Source organism: Scleropages formosus, chromosome 2, assembly GCF_900964775.1.
Source record: "Scleropages formosus chromosome 2, fSclFor1.1, whole genome shotgun sequence".
NCBI lineage: Eukaryota > Metazoa > Chordata > Actinopteri > Osteoglossiformes > Osteoglossidae > Scleropages > Scleropages formosus.
Genome location: NC_041807.1, coordinates 138822 through 156149, shown reverse-complemented (window position 1 = coordinate 156149; position 17328 = coordinate 138822). Strand labels below are relative to the sequence as shown.

At 40.7% G+C, this 17328-nt stretch overlaps 1 protein-coding gene across 2 annotated transcripts in view; it reads right to left on the bottom strand.

Moving 5' to 3' along the window:
* The window catches only part of LOC108933902 (msx2-interacting protein-like), a 37328-nt gene extending 23116 nt beyond the window's left edge, over positions 1–14212 (bottom strand). For both annotated transcript variants that reach the window (XM_018751293.2, XM_018751294.2), the window contains exons 1-3: positions 13878–14212; positions 10330–10650; positions 4631–5221 (exon numbers count right to left, since the gene is read on the bottom strand). In XM_018751293.2, the coding sequence (XP_018606809.1) occupies positions 4631–5221; positions 10330–10650; positions 13878–13960 (995 nt within the window). In that variant the 5' untranslated portion in view covers positions 13961–14212. The remainder of the gene's footprint in view (positions 1–4630; positions 5222–10329; positions 10651–13877) is intronic.
* Between the last annotated feature and the right edge of the window lie 3116 nt (positions 14213–17328).

Sequence of the window (17328 nt, the reverse complement as noted above, 5' to 3'; positions counted from 1 at the left end):
ACAATTCATAACTAAACAACAGTGACCCAACATTTGCTTAGAACTCTTAGACAATAAGGTGAAAAATTCCACACACCACCCCTCTCTGGTTTATTACCACAGCTAGAATATTTACTGACATGCTCCAGCTACCTTGACACTGAGATGTGCATCTTTGATTTAGTAATTTTCCACAAATTCTTCACACTAGAGAAAAAAAGATGTCACGTGAAATGCAGAAAGAAGCTCTTATGAAAAGGAACAACGTCACAGTACTGTAGCCATTTGCCACAATTTTAAGAACGTAAGATTCCTAGGGACAATGTAGGAAGTCCTTATTAGTGATATGTGTCAGGGTAACACTGACCTGAATCATTAGATTATTTACTCTTTTCTATTATACTGACACCGCTATCCTTGTCATGGCAGTATTTCCTATCAGATTCATTCCTATAGACAGCTACTTGTACTGTGGGCTGGCAAAAGTGGTGATATCGAGGGGGGGGGGGAAAACTGCTTTGATAACCGTGTCCAATCTAAAGATCTTTGCCTGCTTTTAAAATGGACTTTTGTTCAACCAAGTTCAAAGCATCTGCTAAATTAAAGCAAAACGTAGACTAAACCCTTTCCCTCAACCTCTGCTTGATTTTATTCTAAATTGGTAACAGCACCTTAATTGTAATAGCTTGTTATACAATTCTTTGCACTATATTCACAACATTCAGCTCTGTACAGACATGTCATTTCCTCACGTATGTCCCCAATAACCCCGCCCTGTATGCAACTACAGGCTTCTGGGAGTGGGCAGGGAGCCAACAGTGACCAGATAATTCCGGTTTAAACTGGATTTGTCTGAAGGGGGGGGGGGGGGGGCACGGGCAGTGAGAAAATTCCCCAGCTGTCTCTCTGGTCCATTTCATGTTTCCCATGAAAACAATAGACCTAACAGGCACGCATGCACACAAAGAATGCCATTATACCACAGATCCTGCGATGCCACATGCTGTCCTTGCTCCTTCAGTTAACATACATGCAGTTATGACTTCATGATAACTTTCCACAGTCTCCATTGTTTACCAGTTGCTATGAATTACTCAAACTGTGATGCAGTTCATTCCTTGTTACTGAAGCAGTAATGTAAAGACGTGCCAGATAATATAAGGTACCAAACCAATTTAGTTCAACATTAAATGTAAGAGCACACAAAGTGCAAGTATTAGGACATGACAGGTGCCTTTCCATTAAAAATAATTAAAGCCAGAATTATTGGTGGCTTGACTTCTCACCATGCTAATGGCTTTAACCAACTGAGATCTTGGAAGAATGTGTAAACAAACAAAAAAAAAAAAAAAAAAAAACAGCTGAACCACAATGCAGAACACATTGCCAGAACTGTACAGTTTAACTGAAGTATTTTATTTCAGAACAAAACGTAAAAGTGTTCTAAAACTGCATCAAAACAATAGCTCACTCTCCGGCAGAAAGAAGCTCTTGGGGGGGACAAAAAAAAAAAAACTGAAGATGAAATACCTGTTTCTGACTTTGATAGTTTAAAACCATTTTTAAAAATGGTGTTCACTTACAAAGTCTCATGCCTCCGTGGCCCATTATACAGCCGTTTAATGACGTTTCGCTTAACGACTGGCCCAATATACAGCGGTGGTCCTATAAGGTTATAATGAAGCTGCAAATTATTGACTAGAGACATTGTAGCCATCCGAACGCAACGTGTTACATGGTCGTGGTGGTGCTGCTGTAAACAAACCTACCAGGTTGCCAGTCGTATAAAATTATAGCACATGCAATTAGGTATAGTACATAATATTTGATAATTATAACACCTATGTTACTGTTTAATGTATTTACTATACTGTACCTTTTATCATTAGAGTGCACTCTCTACTTCAAACAGTAGAAGACATAGAAATTTACTGTAAAACGGCATGCTGTGTTACACCCGCTATACCATCTAGGTTTGTATAAGTACACTATGATGTGTACTTATATTGTAAGATCGCACAAAAAAAATGCCTAATGACAAATTCCTCAGAACGTATCCCCACTGTCAAGCGACGCATGTCTGCATATATTATGTCATCAAGTCAGTGGGGACACAGGACAACCAGAGGGCCACTAACGTTCCTTCTAAGCAGCTCCGCTACCACAATACAGTAAGGTGACAGCCAACAGCACTTATTCTGGACACGTTACACACACTCAGCACTTGACCCTTGCAGTTTCCAGTGGGCGTCGCTTTCAATTTTGTGAGAGTCACGATCTCAGTTGGCTCGTTTCCACCTCTTTTTCTTTTTTAGGAAGGACGAGCAAAGAATAATTTCTGGCAACATGAAGCTGTGTCGGATACTTGATACAGTGCTCGATAGAGGGGTCACGCACTATGGTGACAATGACACATAATGAAACTCTCTCTCTAGAAGAAAATCCCAGTGTGCCCACTGTTGGCATGAGAACAAACATCAATTTCAGCAAGAATTAGTAAAAAATAAATAATTTGATTGCTGATTTTTAAGCTGCACTGCAGCAAACGAGTGACCCATCCACGGTGTACTCCTGCCTCATGTCTTGTGCTTCCAGGATATGCTCCTGGTACACACGTTGCCCTGCATTTGAAAAGCAGTTAGTGATATGGGGGGGCCTGCTGAAGAGCTTGACCTTGTTGCAAAGAAAACAAAGGGGCAAATAGTAGCAGAAATTAGAGCTGTCACCTTAGGAGCCTCTGCAAGTTCAAATGCCACCTCTTCTTCTCAAACTGTTGAGCAAGGAACTTACCCAGAATTGCTCCAGTGAAAACTTCCCTGCTGTATAGTAGGGCAAAAAAATGGGTAGGTAGCATAACATTGTAAATTGCAGTCAAGTGTCAGCTAATTAAATAAAACGCAAAATTGGAAAAAAATAAAATACACCATTCCTCACATAACTGGGATCATTTAATCCACAAAATCATCCCATTAGGAAAATTCCTGTTCTAAAGGGACCAAAATTAATTTTTTTTTTTTTTTTTTTACGTATGACAGTAAGACCAACATATTTTGAAGTATTTGTAAGAAAAAATATTTCTAGCTTGTCTTTTGTTATATTTTCATTCACTCATCCACTATGAATAACCTCCTTTCCAATGCCAAGGTAGCAGAGGGCCAGAGTGCACACGCTGGATCAGACACTAATCTGTCAAGGATTTCTTTATATCGTAAAAAAACTGACATCACAAGGTCACTGCCTATGTCTTCAACTGTTTGAAGAACATGGATACTAGGCTGTCAGAGGTGTTGTGTAGAGCCACTAATTATTCATAATCACAATATTCATCATCCCCACTCTTGCTATAAGATCCTTGATCAAGGTATTTACCCTAATTTGTCCACTAAATATTATCTGGCTATATAGATGGGTAAATAATTCTAACTTGTTTTGGAGTAAACTGCCAGTTCCAGAAATTAATAACAATGATACTGAATCTGGTATTTTAGTAGTGATATTACTTAACCGAGGGGTGAGACTGTCAAAATGTTAGTAAGTACATACAGCAGCTGATTCTGTTATGGAAGAAGCACATCACCCTCATGTTCTGCAGTGTGAAAAACACATTAGGCAGTACAATTATCTGTTGTGGAAATAAAACTACAGCAGCCGCAGGCAATAGTACTGCCTTGTATGAAAAAAGCATATGTATGTTGGCTAGGTGTTATAGTGGGTGTTCAGGAGCCCATTACTTGAGGGCTGAGGGTACCAGTTTTTAAAATAGTTCCTGCTAATATAAAAACTTAATACTCCATCAGGGGGGTATCAACTCTGTCACAACTAAATCTAATAAAGTTAGACCCTGGCAATACCTCATGATTTTATAATACATATAGACACACAGGCACAAGCAAACTAAGCGCTCAGAGAGCGTCAATGTAGTAAATCACTGTAAAACAGATTCAGCACACACGATATCCTTCAAATACATACAGGACTACTATATTCTCCCATTCAAAAAACAAACAGAAAATGTCCAAGCACAAAATTCAAAACACAAAATGTCTGGCTCCCAGGGTGTTCCAACTTGAGTTTTTTTATTCAAAACTAAACAAAAAACTTGTGGTTTTCCCTGTCTATATTAGGAATAAGGCAGTGTCCTTAAGTGTTTGTTTGCCAACGGAAACTTAAAACATGCTTTTTTTTTCCCCTTTAACAACTTGTGTCGATGTACCATAAATTTATCAATTCCAGTTTAAGCACAAGCCATCATTCTGTGACCCAAATCTTCAGGCCAACTTAAGCAATGGTGCTCTCTACATCAGTGTTAAAGAGCATCGTCCGTGTTTTATTTAATTTTTAAAAAAAAAAAAAAAGATCCAGCAGGAGCAGGATTGCCATCTGAGCCCTTTGAGTACAAGTCAATAGCACTGGCCACTACGCTACTCTCCGCACCCATGTAATCTACACTCCACCCCACTCTTAGATTAATTCTGCCATAAGTACTGGCAACATGCAACTGACAGCGAAGACGAAAAATGTAGATAAAGGAAGTCTTACAAAGAACCATTTTGCTTTACTTAAATACTTGACTGAGAATGAGAAGAAGTGTGACCACAGATATACAAGGAGAATAAAGAGTTGAGAGGTGCAGGTGCCCTCTTCTACCTACCTTCCACTGCTGCTGCTGCTGGTACTGCTGACGGAGTCAGAGCTGGATGAGCGGCTACAAGACCCTGAGCCACTGGGGGAGCGGCCAGCACGAGAGGCCTGGCTCCCCAACCTCTGCGGTGAAGGGTTCCTTGATTGCGAAGAGTGCGGTGACCGGCTGCGGCTGTGTTGGTATGCCCGCTCAGCACGCCTGCCACGGTCATCACGGTAAAGATCACGGTGTACAACGCTGGCCAGAGCAAATGGCTCTCGGGCACGAGGCTCATAGCGGGGCTCAGGAGTTTCAAAACGGCTGGGGCTGCGGCTGCGTGATCCATAGTAGCCCACACTGACTGATGCAGTCCCTCCACCTCCAGCCACACCGCTTCCACTTCCTCCACTAGCCCCACCACCCACTCCCCCTCCTGCTCCACTTCCGCCAGAACTACTCCCCACAGATCCAGAGCTTCCCCCAGGTCCGAGTAGCGTGCGATCTCGAGGGTCTCGATAGTAGTCCGTATCATAGTGCCGCTGGCGCTCAAAGCTTCCGCTGCTGCGCTCGTGGTGTCCATAGGCACTGTGATCATAGGCACGCTCCCGACTGTCAGGAGCCCTGAAGAAAATGGAGGGGGGTGAGAATTAGATCAGAGCTACACCATGGAAGAATGGTCTTATACATGCACACTCAGAAAAACTAAGGATTGTCAAACAGAATTAAATACTAAATTTAAGAATTCAACAGAATTGTATTTGGCGTTCAAACCTGCATAAAAAAAGTAAGATATATATATATATAAATAGCAAGAATTGTCAGACACACAAACAGGGAAACAATAACATATAAGAAGCTAAGGGAAAGTGACATACTAAGAAGGTTACCAGTATTTAATTAAAATGTTTCAAGATACAAAGGGGTTCAGTTTAATAACTAATCATCACTATATTGCACAGAATTTACTCTAAACCTATTCTACATGCCCCAGCAAGAGCAAAAAGAAAAAGGAGGGGAAAAAAAAAAAAAAAAAACCCATCAAGGAACACATAAAGGTAGAAATATTACATCACTGAATGGTTTTAAAATAGTGTAAGCATTCCTCAGCATAAAAAATAACTTCTCTGTAGCTTAATTTGTTTCATAACAGCACATTACATAACATTTATTGGCTCTGACCACTCGAATGAATTGGATTATTCCGGAAAAGTACAAGCTGAGTCCGCTTCTCTGGACCAACTGAGCAGCAAGAAGTTGTTCATTATTCAGCCTGATACCATTAAGGGCTGTAGCAATGCCCGAACTCTCAGCCTCCACATGACAGCTGAAAGAGTAACAATACAACACCACTGCTCTCCAACACCTGAAACACACTAAGCCTGGCCTAATGTCAGGAAAGAGGAATTATGCTTACAAGGAAAAGTTAACAGATTGCCATTCAAATGGCCACATTCTTTGAACAGAGGAAATCCAGCTTTATGCAAAACATTGCAAATGTTAGACCATTAATTACAAAAAAAAAAAAAAACTAAGCCAAACGGTCTTGATTTCCTTTATGCGCTTAAAAAAGGATTGAGGCCGCTTATTGTACTTCTATGAAAAAGTACAGCTCTACTATTATGGCCAGATTAAACACCGCTTTTGCATATCCTCATACGCAGTGGTGCAAATATTACAGCAAGTAGGCCTGGCTAAATTATTAATCTTTACTGAGCTGTCCAAGGCAACTCACAATGTTAGGTTTGTACAAGCCACTTCCAATTATGTGCCCTATTACACAGTATGGCACTCTGGGTAAGTACCTTGCGCAGCGATATTATGGCAGGAGGTATATAAATGGGAGGCCTTCAGTTTACATGATAAAAGCCCTAGCCCTGCACTACATGCAGTTCACATACAAATCTCAAAGGCTAACCAGACCATTTATTTTTCCTCCACACTAACATCTCAAAATTAACAAATACGTCAAATTATTTACTCAGTTACACAGATGGGTATTTTTTTTAATCAAGCAATTCATGGCAAATTCTTTGCTCAAGGATACTACAGAAGGAGGTGGTATTTGAAACTGGGTCCTCTGAGTACAAGGTGGCAGATCTAGCAATTACACCACCTGCTGCCTCTTAACATCCACTCAGTAGGATTTCTAGTTATATTCTGAAAGTTGCGTATCAAACGTGACCACACACCATAGTTTCCAGATGTGTGATGCAAAAATTGACTTGCATGGAGAACATCCCTGCCATTTTATAAGTAGATTTTTACACTAACAAATTTATAGTTAAAAACATTGTATTTTTCACTTTTAAAACTTGAGTGAAACAAACAAAAAAGGAAATGAGTACCTATAGGACAAAGTGGTTCATGTGTCTACTTTATGTCTCCACTCAGCTCTTAATGGGGTAACTGGATTCTTTTTTTTTGTGGATCCCACCACCTGTTCATGGATTTCAACATGCCTCAAGCCTGCAATCCTTCCCGCCCTTAAGGTCTCATCTTATCTCATTTATAAGGGAGAACTCCAAGCATTGACCAACTGAGTAACCGACAAGGCTCTATTTGCGTTTGCCATTTTGAGTGCCCTTCCCCCAAAGTCCACTTAAGTAATCTTAAATACCCTAAATACATTTATTCTTAAGGTCTGAGACACCAGGATAAATGCTGCATGTGGTAGGATTTTAAACGCTGACAGGTGAAAATTCTGAAAGTATTAAATTAAAGTGAATGGCTGCAAATTATGTTTTTAACACGTACACGCAAAAGCCCACAATTTTATTACCATGACTTACACACAACTCGCAGGCAGGCACATACCATGCATGTTACGGTACAGGCTGGCCTTTGGTTACTGAACCCTAGAATAATCCTTTATTTGGTATCTGGAGCCAATAAGCTGCAGTCCAAACAGAAGTGTATACTTTATTACAATTATTTTCCAATTCTGATATAAAAATATGCCTGCCGCTGGAGGTATGAAAAGTGAAAAGTCATGTAAATAAGATTATCGAAATATGTATGCTTCCAAGTTCGAGTTCTTCCTGTTAAGGTATTGTAGGATTGCACAGACATTCTGGCTGTGGGGGAGGGGAGATAAAAATGGTGCTTGTTCACCACTGGTATACACAGAAATGCTGATAAATATATAATAGCAGCCTTATATGAACTTGGAAGGCAGGCATGTATGTATGCAAGTTTTCTACATTATGCCATAACGACAGCTGATGGAGGCATAGGTTTGTCCATAATTAAAGTACTTTCACACTCCAAACATCTCTCTGGCCATATTAAGCTGACCTATGATTTAGGAGACTAACTGCTTTAGGCAGTGTACAAAATCTTTTAGAAGTACAGCAACCAGGCAGAAACCACACGGCTGGGATGGGTCCAAGCCAAAGCACAACATTCTGTAATTATTTTGCTCAATGTTAGCAGTGTAATATTGACTGGAATGGTATTTTACCTCCTCTTGCTAACATGTTTAATATCTTAATATTAATATCCACCCATATCCAAAAGTTCGCTTGAATAAAGCTGACTGAATGCTGCATTAAGTAACAATACAACTAAAAGCAGAAACAAATGAGGGGAAGACAAAGAGCACAGCAAAGAAAAAAAAAATACAAGCTGAATGCAGAGTCTGCAAAAGCCAACAGACTTTTTGGTTTCTACAAACTATAGGAATTAGTGGGAAACAGGGAGAGAGAGAAGTTGACTCAGGGTTAGAGAGAGGTGCTAAAATACATACGGCAGGACATACCAACCTTTTGAGAGAGCAGAACCCCGACCTACAATCCCAAATACAATTTAGGGAGATAGAACTTTGTGAGCCAAAAAAAAAAAAAAAAAAAAAAAAAAAAAACAAAACAAAAAACAATGATGTAACAAAAAATGGAGCAAAAAAGTTGCAGTCAGTGCAGTGTAATTGTCAGTGCTTATCCTCAATCCTGAGTTCTGAAGTCCAGCAGGTAGAAAGGGCTGTCAAGTAATCCCAAATCCAAGTGTCACTACTGTCAGTTTAGTCTTTGACAAATGAATGATGACTAAGTTCTTCAAATTCTTAGAAACTAAAAAAAACGAACTGCAGACACAGAAAATATACATAAATTTAGCATTGACTTTTAAAATCTTTTAAAAAACAAAACAAAAAACAAGAAAAAAAAAAAAAGAAAAAACCTTCCAGGCACTCGGAAAAACACATCCAACTTGTGTGAACTGGTTTTTAGTCCTGGCTGATGCCTTCAGTTTTAGTATCAATATAACAGTCCTCAACCACTTGAGATGTACTGAAAACCCACAGCTCTTCACCTTTTGTTGACCTCTACATCCACCTTCACTTTTCACCCTACATCTTCACTGGTGCTCCGGTAGGTCCAATATCCATGGTAGAGAAATGCACACTCCACATGTCACTTGTGGTAACAGGGACTGCAGAAATCACACACCGTTTGTAATAATCCTGAGTCCCTCTTTCAGCGAATGCAATGCTGATTTCCATGCACCTTGGACATCCCAAAACGAAAACCCATCAATGTTATTCCAAATATCTGCTGCATTAAACATCCACGAATTATAAGGCAGATGAGAACAGACTGGTATTAAAGGGCCAGGTTTTCTAGTTAACTAATCTGCAGCAAGAGACAATAAGCAGTATGTTCCAAATGACAAAGCAACCAACTACCACACTGTAACACACAGTATGTCTAGATCCAAGGAGTGAAGTAATCCAGTAGAAGATCGAAGGAAACTCCAAACACATCCACAGAATGGTTCAACGTCTCTCTTCCATTTTCTTCAGGCCCCCTCCAAAAACAGTTCCATGGAATTTCACACATTTGTTTTGTAGTCCTCCATCTTCTGGCAGACGTGGTCCATAGCCCATAATTTCTTCCACAACTTCCATTTGGTTCTTTAAAAATGAAAAATTCCCAGAAAAACACAGGATTCCCTTTAGTCGGTTCTTCCACATTATAACGTTTTTCTCTGCCAAGTCAGTTAACTGTAAAGGTCTTCACTGTATTTAACAGTAAATACTGATAAACATAATCCCATAGAGTAACTGAAAACTCCAACACCTTATAGAACACATGCAGATCCTCAGGTTTAGCAAATATTAATCCAACGGAGACATAAATATCCGGAATGTATCATCCACAAACTCAGGAAGTGTTAGCCAAGTGAAACACCTCCACTACGAGAGGTGCAAAAAGGAAAGAGAGAGAGAGAAAAAACAAGACCCATTTCCAGTTTCTGGTGAATCGGTGACAAAATTCTTTTCTGGCTCTTCTTTCATGTTTTTAAAAAGACCTTAAAACAATAATCCACCACGTGCTGTACTGTACTTCCAGATCGAGATGATCCCAGCAAAGTCCAATACAAAAAAAAAAAAAAAAATCTAACATCCAATTTCCAAAGAAATTTAGGATATCCAATAGGTGCCATGGATGTTCTTCAAAATTGATATCCAACAGAATATAGCTCACAGCGTGAATCCCCAATAATTAAGTTACACTACATGTATCTATGACATATGGATAAATTGGTTTATAATTCCATGAGTAAGGGACGTAGAAGTGATCCCTAGACCATGTTATATGTCTGAAATTTCCAAGAATCTTTTTTTTTTTTTTTTCCTTTTTAACCACTCAACAGTAAAAGGTTTTTAAAGGGGAAAAAGGTTTTAATAAGAAACCAGGGTCCCCCTGTCATTGAGAGAAACCTCATCCACTTACCCGTCTAGTCTGCGTTCATAGCGCCCCTCTCTGCTGTGGAGGGATGCAGTGGGTCCGTACACTGGCCCACCCGGCCCCCTTGTGAACCCTGAAACGTCCCGCCCACGAGTGCCTAAGGACAGGGTGTCATCCAGACCACGTGCAGCACTGGGGATGGTCCCCGGCTCGTTGTAGTCAGTGCGCAGGTCCCTATCCCCCATCTTGTTAATGGAGTTGTGGGCCTTCTGAGCACTCTTAATGTCCACAAAATCCACAAAGGCTGCCACACCACCCTCTGACCCCCTCTTTGGGAGTACCTTGACGCTTTCCACCCGTCCATACCTGGGGGAGAGAAACAGGAGTTGAGGGGAAGGTGGGGCGCGTAACATAAAGGGGAGGTGGAAGAGAATGGAGAGAAAAAAAAAAAAACAGAAGATGAATGAAATGTTAAACTGTGGCTCAATTCAAACAATCAGATTAACATACGACAAAGACTCCAGAAGCAGACAAGAACTTCTAGGAAATTTTCCTGGAATAATAAACTCATAACGAACTGATATTTTCTGGCAGAGATTAAATAATTAATGAGAACTGTCAACGATTTAATCCGCCATTAATCAACAAAGGAATAATGCAAAACTAGTTAAAATTCTGCTGTCAACCAGTTTATTTACTGACATTAAGAATAAATCTGGCAGTGCAAGTTTCCCTAAAAGATGCCCCCACAATTCAACCTCTACTTTAATCTTTGTGGTATAATCAGTAAAAACTGAGCAAATAAAATTGAAGATATGGCCTGCCAGTGAAACTTTAGTGGTCAGCCAGTATATGGTTAATGGAAAGTCATCCAGCTGAGTCACCTAGGAGGACAACCCTCAATTCAAGGAAATGTACCCTGAGATTGTAAAACCAACAAAACTGGAAACGGAAATTTAGTTGACTTCACTTTTGAAGGATGTTGGTACAACTGGTAAAGCGCTATTCAAAGCTGGTCCAATACTGTATTTACTAAAGCCAAAAAATGTAAACAACTATCAAAGAATGACAGTTTCCAAGAAACTAACCTGGGCTGATAACCAGAAAGCCACTAAAAATGTCGATTCCAAAAGCTTAGCACTGACACCATTACCCATTCTCTCTGACAATTTTTGACCACAAATTTTAGAATTTGGACAAAATAAATATTGGATAAAACTTAGGTAGTGTGTTAAGAAAAATAATGATCATTCTGATTTTTTAGTACTTAAAAAGCTAAGAGGTGCCTAAAAACATCACATGAATGAACTATTACAATTCAACATAGATAAGAGTTAATGAAACTGCAAGGTGGTTCTTTTTATGGGATACAACTGTACTAGATGGATAAAGGTGTGAAAAAGTTCAGTCTGCACATTGTTTCTGGGTGACATGTTTGCTTTTTCTGTCAGGGTCTGGGAAACCTTCACACTGAATTCACACAACACAACAGATTACCCCTCACACGCGTGACAACAAACAAAAACTGAATTCATTGCTGACAGATATAGGTGTCTAAAAGACACAATGTCTGTTTTTATATATTTCTAGATAAATGCTTGCACCCCAAAACTTTAACTAAATATAATTACAGGTCAAGCAACAAATTTAGGAAAAGTCTGAGGGAAAAAAAGTTTCAGAAACAATAGTATTTAAGCTTGAAAATTAATAAAAGACGTGAGCGCGTTTAAATAGCACACTAAACATTTGGGGGGAAATGGTATTTTTATTAAATTCGACTCATACAGGATCCACTTTCAATTTAGGAAGCGAGCTGGGCTTCGCTACCTCGCACATCTGACTCCCCGACGCCATTTTACAGTCTCATTCACGTTCGCGTGCCGTTCCCTCCCCTGCACCCCCCCCCCCCCCCCCCCCCCCGAGCCCCCCTTGGCCCCGCCCCCGCGTGAGAACCACCACGCAAACAGTCTGCGCGACACACCTCACCTCACCTCACACCCTTTGCTGTGTTTATATTTCAGCAGTGGCGAAGGGGCTGCTTTATTTTACAAGAGAGTCTTCTAAAACTGCAACCGGACTTCAATGGCGCAAGTTTACCTTAATATCACTGACATTATTATAGTAAACAAAATTTTCATCTTTGGTATGTTGTTGTCTCCCGTGCCTTCTTTAAGTCATGCTATGTGTCGTAAAATTATCATGTCGTCTTAATTTCGAATACATTGATTCAATATCTGGGTATACCACCAATATTTACTTTACCTTGGACTGACTGAATTAGACACATCTGGGAAATTAAATTGTATTGTTTTATTTGGCAAGACGATTCCTTCTCCTAGTTGGATGTTCCAAGCGTAACCACGTGGCTAGGTATAAAATTTGAGTAAAGCATGAAAGAAATTAATTTCTTGCAATTTTTTAACAAATACTACTGCTTGAAACCAGCACGTAGTTTAAGGCCACACTTACGATTCCACGCTGCAGAATGTGGGCCCGGCCCACGTACACACAGAGTGGCAATAATCAACCTGTTCTATACGTCATTCTTGTGTTTTAACTTAAGTCGCTTCAATTTTCATATCATTCATTGGTTTACTGACTCGTGGCTTCACTGCTAACCCAGTCACGCTTATTGAATTTTATGATTGCAGTGAATGAATCCATATTCTCCCAAATTAGAAATTGCAAGTCAGTGACTGTGAGCACTCCAACGTTTTTCAAACTTTCTCCCTAAATTCAACCAAACAGGACCATCTACCACGTATTATTGCCTCTGGGGGAGAACAAGAGGCATTCGGTGAACCCGCATCGCACGAGCTGCTGCTGTACAGTACTGTACATTTCAGCCGCGAGCACAACAACGCCATTCAGCCATTAGTAGTGAAAAGTGCCGTTGGCCGAGAGGACCGCGAGCCCTCCACGCGACGACGTCCCCTGTTAATCTGCACATTCTTGTACAACTCGGCTGAATTAACAGAATGATATGTCAGTAGCCTTCCTGGTTTTGGTGCCTCACCAGAAGAAGAAAGCCTCATACATACGACGTTACACTCTCGTCTCGTGCAAAAAAAAGAGACAAAATTAGCCCAATTCATCTTCTATTTTTTTTTTTAATCGCGGCGTTCAACACTGCGAGCAACGAAATGGCGAAATTTGAGTTTTAAATGAATGCAAAATCAATGATTAAGTTTCCGCACTGTGCGTTTATACCGGCGATTCCCCAGACGCCGTGGATGAATGTTACAGTATCACCATTTTGTTTCTTCATCTGGGTTCAGTCAGTCGCACCGCGTCCACATGCGCCGTAAACGCTAAATGCTGTACGGCTTTAAAATAATAAGCACTGCAGCACATTACTCAAAACACGCAGCTTATTACAGAACAGTATTTTCGCAGAACACAACGAGACGTCCACAGGCAGCTGTGCTTCTCGACGCTCTTCCCTGCCTGCCTGCCTGGTGCTTCAGCCATGAGAGTTTTCCCACGGCGCTGTGAACGAACGGGTTCCTTTTCCATACCCCGACCCAGCTCCTCTCTCTCTCTCTCTCTCTCTCCCCCTCTCTCTCTCTCTCTCTCTGCTTCGCCAAACTCACCGCTTGAAATGTTCCACGATTTTCTCCTCTCGTACATTTTCGGGTAAATTTCCCACCCATAAGTGTCTGGTTTCCCGGACCATACTGTGCGTCGTGTCCCCCGTTCATACAGATTGTTTTTCAACGTTTTAATCCTTGCCGGTAGTACGTCCCCGCTGGCTCGCTGTGTCCTCGCTCGGTGTGAATGTGTCGGAAGCGCGCTCCCCACCAACGAGAACGCGCTCAGCTCTGGTGTCTGACCCGCCGCGTGCAACTGCTTTGAATTGCGCCTACTACTGTCTATTATTTCAGAAACCTCTACTTTCTCTGTTTCGCTCCCCCCTTGGCGCGCTCGGACCGAGTATTAACTGCGCGTGCGCATTATCGAGCGTTTTTCCTCCCGAATCAGCATTCGTTGTGCGCAGGCGTGAAAATCGTATCTGTAGGAGAAGGGAGGTTATGAAATGTGGTACATTGTTGCGCAATAAAACAGTAATAGGAATGGAAAAAAAAAAAATGTATCTTAGTTTTTGATTGCGCAGTGGAAAATATCTTAGGGGGGCTTATTTCTAACAAAATATTGACATAAGACAAAAGATACGTAACGAAGAGGCGAAAACACTCGGTGAAATTATGTAATATTATATAAGCATAGGATATGCATAAATATATTTAAGTGTATCGTTTGCATTATCTGCGTCTTTTTAATTGCACACAGCAGAATAATGGGTTAAGACGTAGAGTTATCAATGGTGGCATCCGAAGAGAACCGGGCGAATACACGCGACTGGATAAATGATTAATAGTGAAATAAAGGTGAAAGATTTGCTACATTCATAGAACGGTTAAATAATAAACGCAGGAAGATGCTACATGCTTGGTCATCATGTTAAGGACCAAATTATCCATCCTGAACCGATACAATACATGTGTTAAATATAGATGAACAATTTGTTTAGGGAAAATCCTGCTGGCGATAGCAATGCCAAATATATTACAATATTTCCGATTTCTTAACTTTCGAAATTGGTTATGTTGTCAGTGATAAGTAAAAGGAACCATAGTAGAAAAATGTTTGGTTTTTTTCTTTCCAACAGAATTTTTAAGAGCGTTTTCATATTATATCAATACATTATATGCTCACGTTCAAGTGGCAAAGCTCCACACAAAGAGAATCAAGTGAAAGGGTTTGCAGAAACGTAGCTGGAACAAACAGCGCGGTCCATAAACTGCGCAGCGTCGTGCGGCTCTGTCGCCTGAAGAGGGGGCGTACGTGAGGAAGCGGACCGTTCGGCTGCGGCTTGAAGAGGAGGAGGAGCGCGCAGTCGCAGACGCGCAGAACCTTCCAGAGAAGAGCAGCCGCGAGGATCGGAGAATAAGCGAACTGCCTGGTCGTGGAAGGAGAAACGTGTCCCGTCACAGCTGAGGTCATCGACCCAATACAAAAAGGATTCACATTGCAGTTCGGGGAGCCACTTTGTCTCGCCACTGTCTTGCTTCCTTTCACTGACATATTTTTTACACATGGGATGCAGTGGGGGAATTTAAGAGATTATTTTTGTTTGGGGACTGATTCTGGATCCGTTTAGGGTTTTATTTAATATTAAATGTAACTCACGCACTCAGAGGATTTTATTTTCTCTTGGATCCTACTGAATTAACACCTGTCCTTCACCTTTGCTTTTGGAATTATCCCTGGAGGAACCATTTTACCAGGAAATTGCGTGGATTAACAAAAAATAAACATACCAGAAATCTTCACAGCCAGATCCCAAATAAGATGTAAGGAATAGTTTTAAAATAACGTAAGATGTATTACCTTAAAAAATTCTACCTCCCATACAAATGTTAAATTTGCCTTCCGTCCGACGCTGCGGTACGTATTCCTGTATTGTTTTGGGGAAGTGTAGTTTTCCTCCAAAATTCTTAACATAATTAAAAGTGAAAGGTGAGTGAGGAAATTAGTGGAAGTAAACCAGTTTTGGTTTGAGTCGGGGCGATGACTTGCAGAAAAGACGATCGTGTGTCCAATATCGGACGCCATTTTGTGTGGGGTGAAGCCAGCGCGAGCTGACGGCTCGCATCCTCCATTTTGTGTAATGTTCTGTTGGGCGCTTATAAATCACCGATAGTTGTGTAATATTTTCTGGATATAAATCTCAGACAACAGCTGTGCTAGCTGTGTAACCCAGTCAGTGTAGGCAGTTTTATTATAAGCAAATGCAGTGCCACACATACGGCATGAATGTGTATTGTGTATTATAACGCGTCATAGTAGTACGAATTAAGAAACATCTGCCGCGTTTATAATTTATATATATATATGTATGTCAAATTAAATATATGCTGCTAATCGGAACTTTTATTTGAAAAATTAACCGTATTTTTGATACACTAAAGGTTGCCTTAGCAACGAATTGACCGCAATGGTTTTTTTTATTGTCGTTGTTGCGTTGCGAAGTCAAATTTAATGTGATTTATTTCAATACAAGTACGTATCAGTTAAAATCGGAAATATATTTAAACTATCTTTGAAATATATCGAGACATAAAACGAAAACCAACAGTGAAGCAGGTGTTGACGTTTCCTGAAAGGGACAGTGAAAGACAGTAGGTCCACCTGCGTTGCTTTCTAGTACAGGACCTGGCGTGTTCAGGTACCTGTATGAAGGGAGAAAAATACTACACTGGAGAACCTCTTTGGTGAAACCAAAGAAGTGTGTTGAAGCTGTCTTGCCGACCAAGGAGTTGTTGAAAGGTGGCTGTTAGGAGAAAGAAGTCGGACAAGGTCAACGCAAAGATTGTGAAAGTGAGGCGTTAGCAGGAAAACACGCTAAATAGCTGCAGCAAATAGAGTACAACGGAACGGGCCCAAGAGAAGGGTGTCACCTGAGCTCCGACACACACGCACCTCCCCGTTTCCCAAGCTTCCGAGCAACATCGTTCGGAGAGAGAAATAATGTGTGGAAAACGTTTTCCCGCCTGGACCCGCAGATTTAGTGTCCTGGAGAGAGCAGTTCATGGCGTTACTGGCCGTGCACAAGAGTGGTCAACCTATTGCATTATGTTGCTGCGTCAAAGCATTTAAGGCAGCATAAATATCACTTGTTGGGGTCGGAAAGTCTATACGTTGACCTTTCCGGCGATTTAATTTGTTTCCAATAGCAATGAATGATGATAACTTTTGTTTTTTTTTCTTCTTTAAGCTCCGGCCTTGCTTTCTTCACGGCAACGTACAGTGTTGGCTGTAGCACAGAGTAAATGCTCATGATGTCAAAAGACAACAATGACATGAGTACAATAAAAGGCCACACAAAGACAAGAACAACAGCAAAGTCAAGATATCATAAAGAAACAATGCTTTTTGCCATCCAGAACAGCTGTTGGCTACCAGAATACCGGGTAAATAATGGCTAATTTATCCTGTTTTGGTTTTTTTCAGTATATTTCAGTTAGCACGGTTTTATTTGTG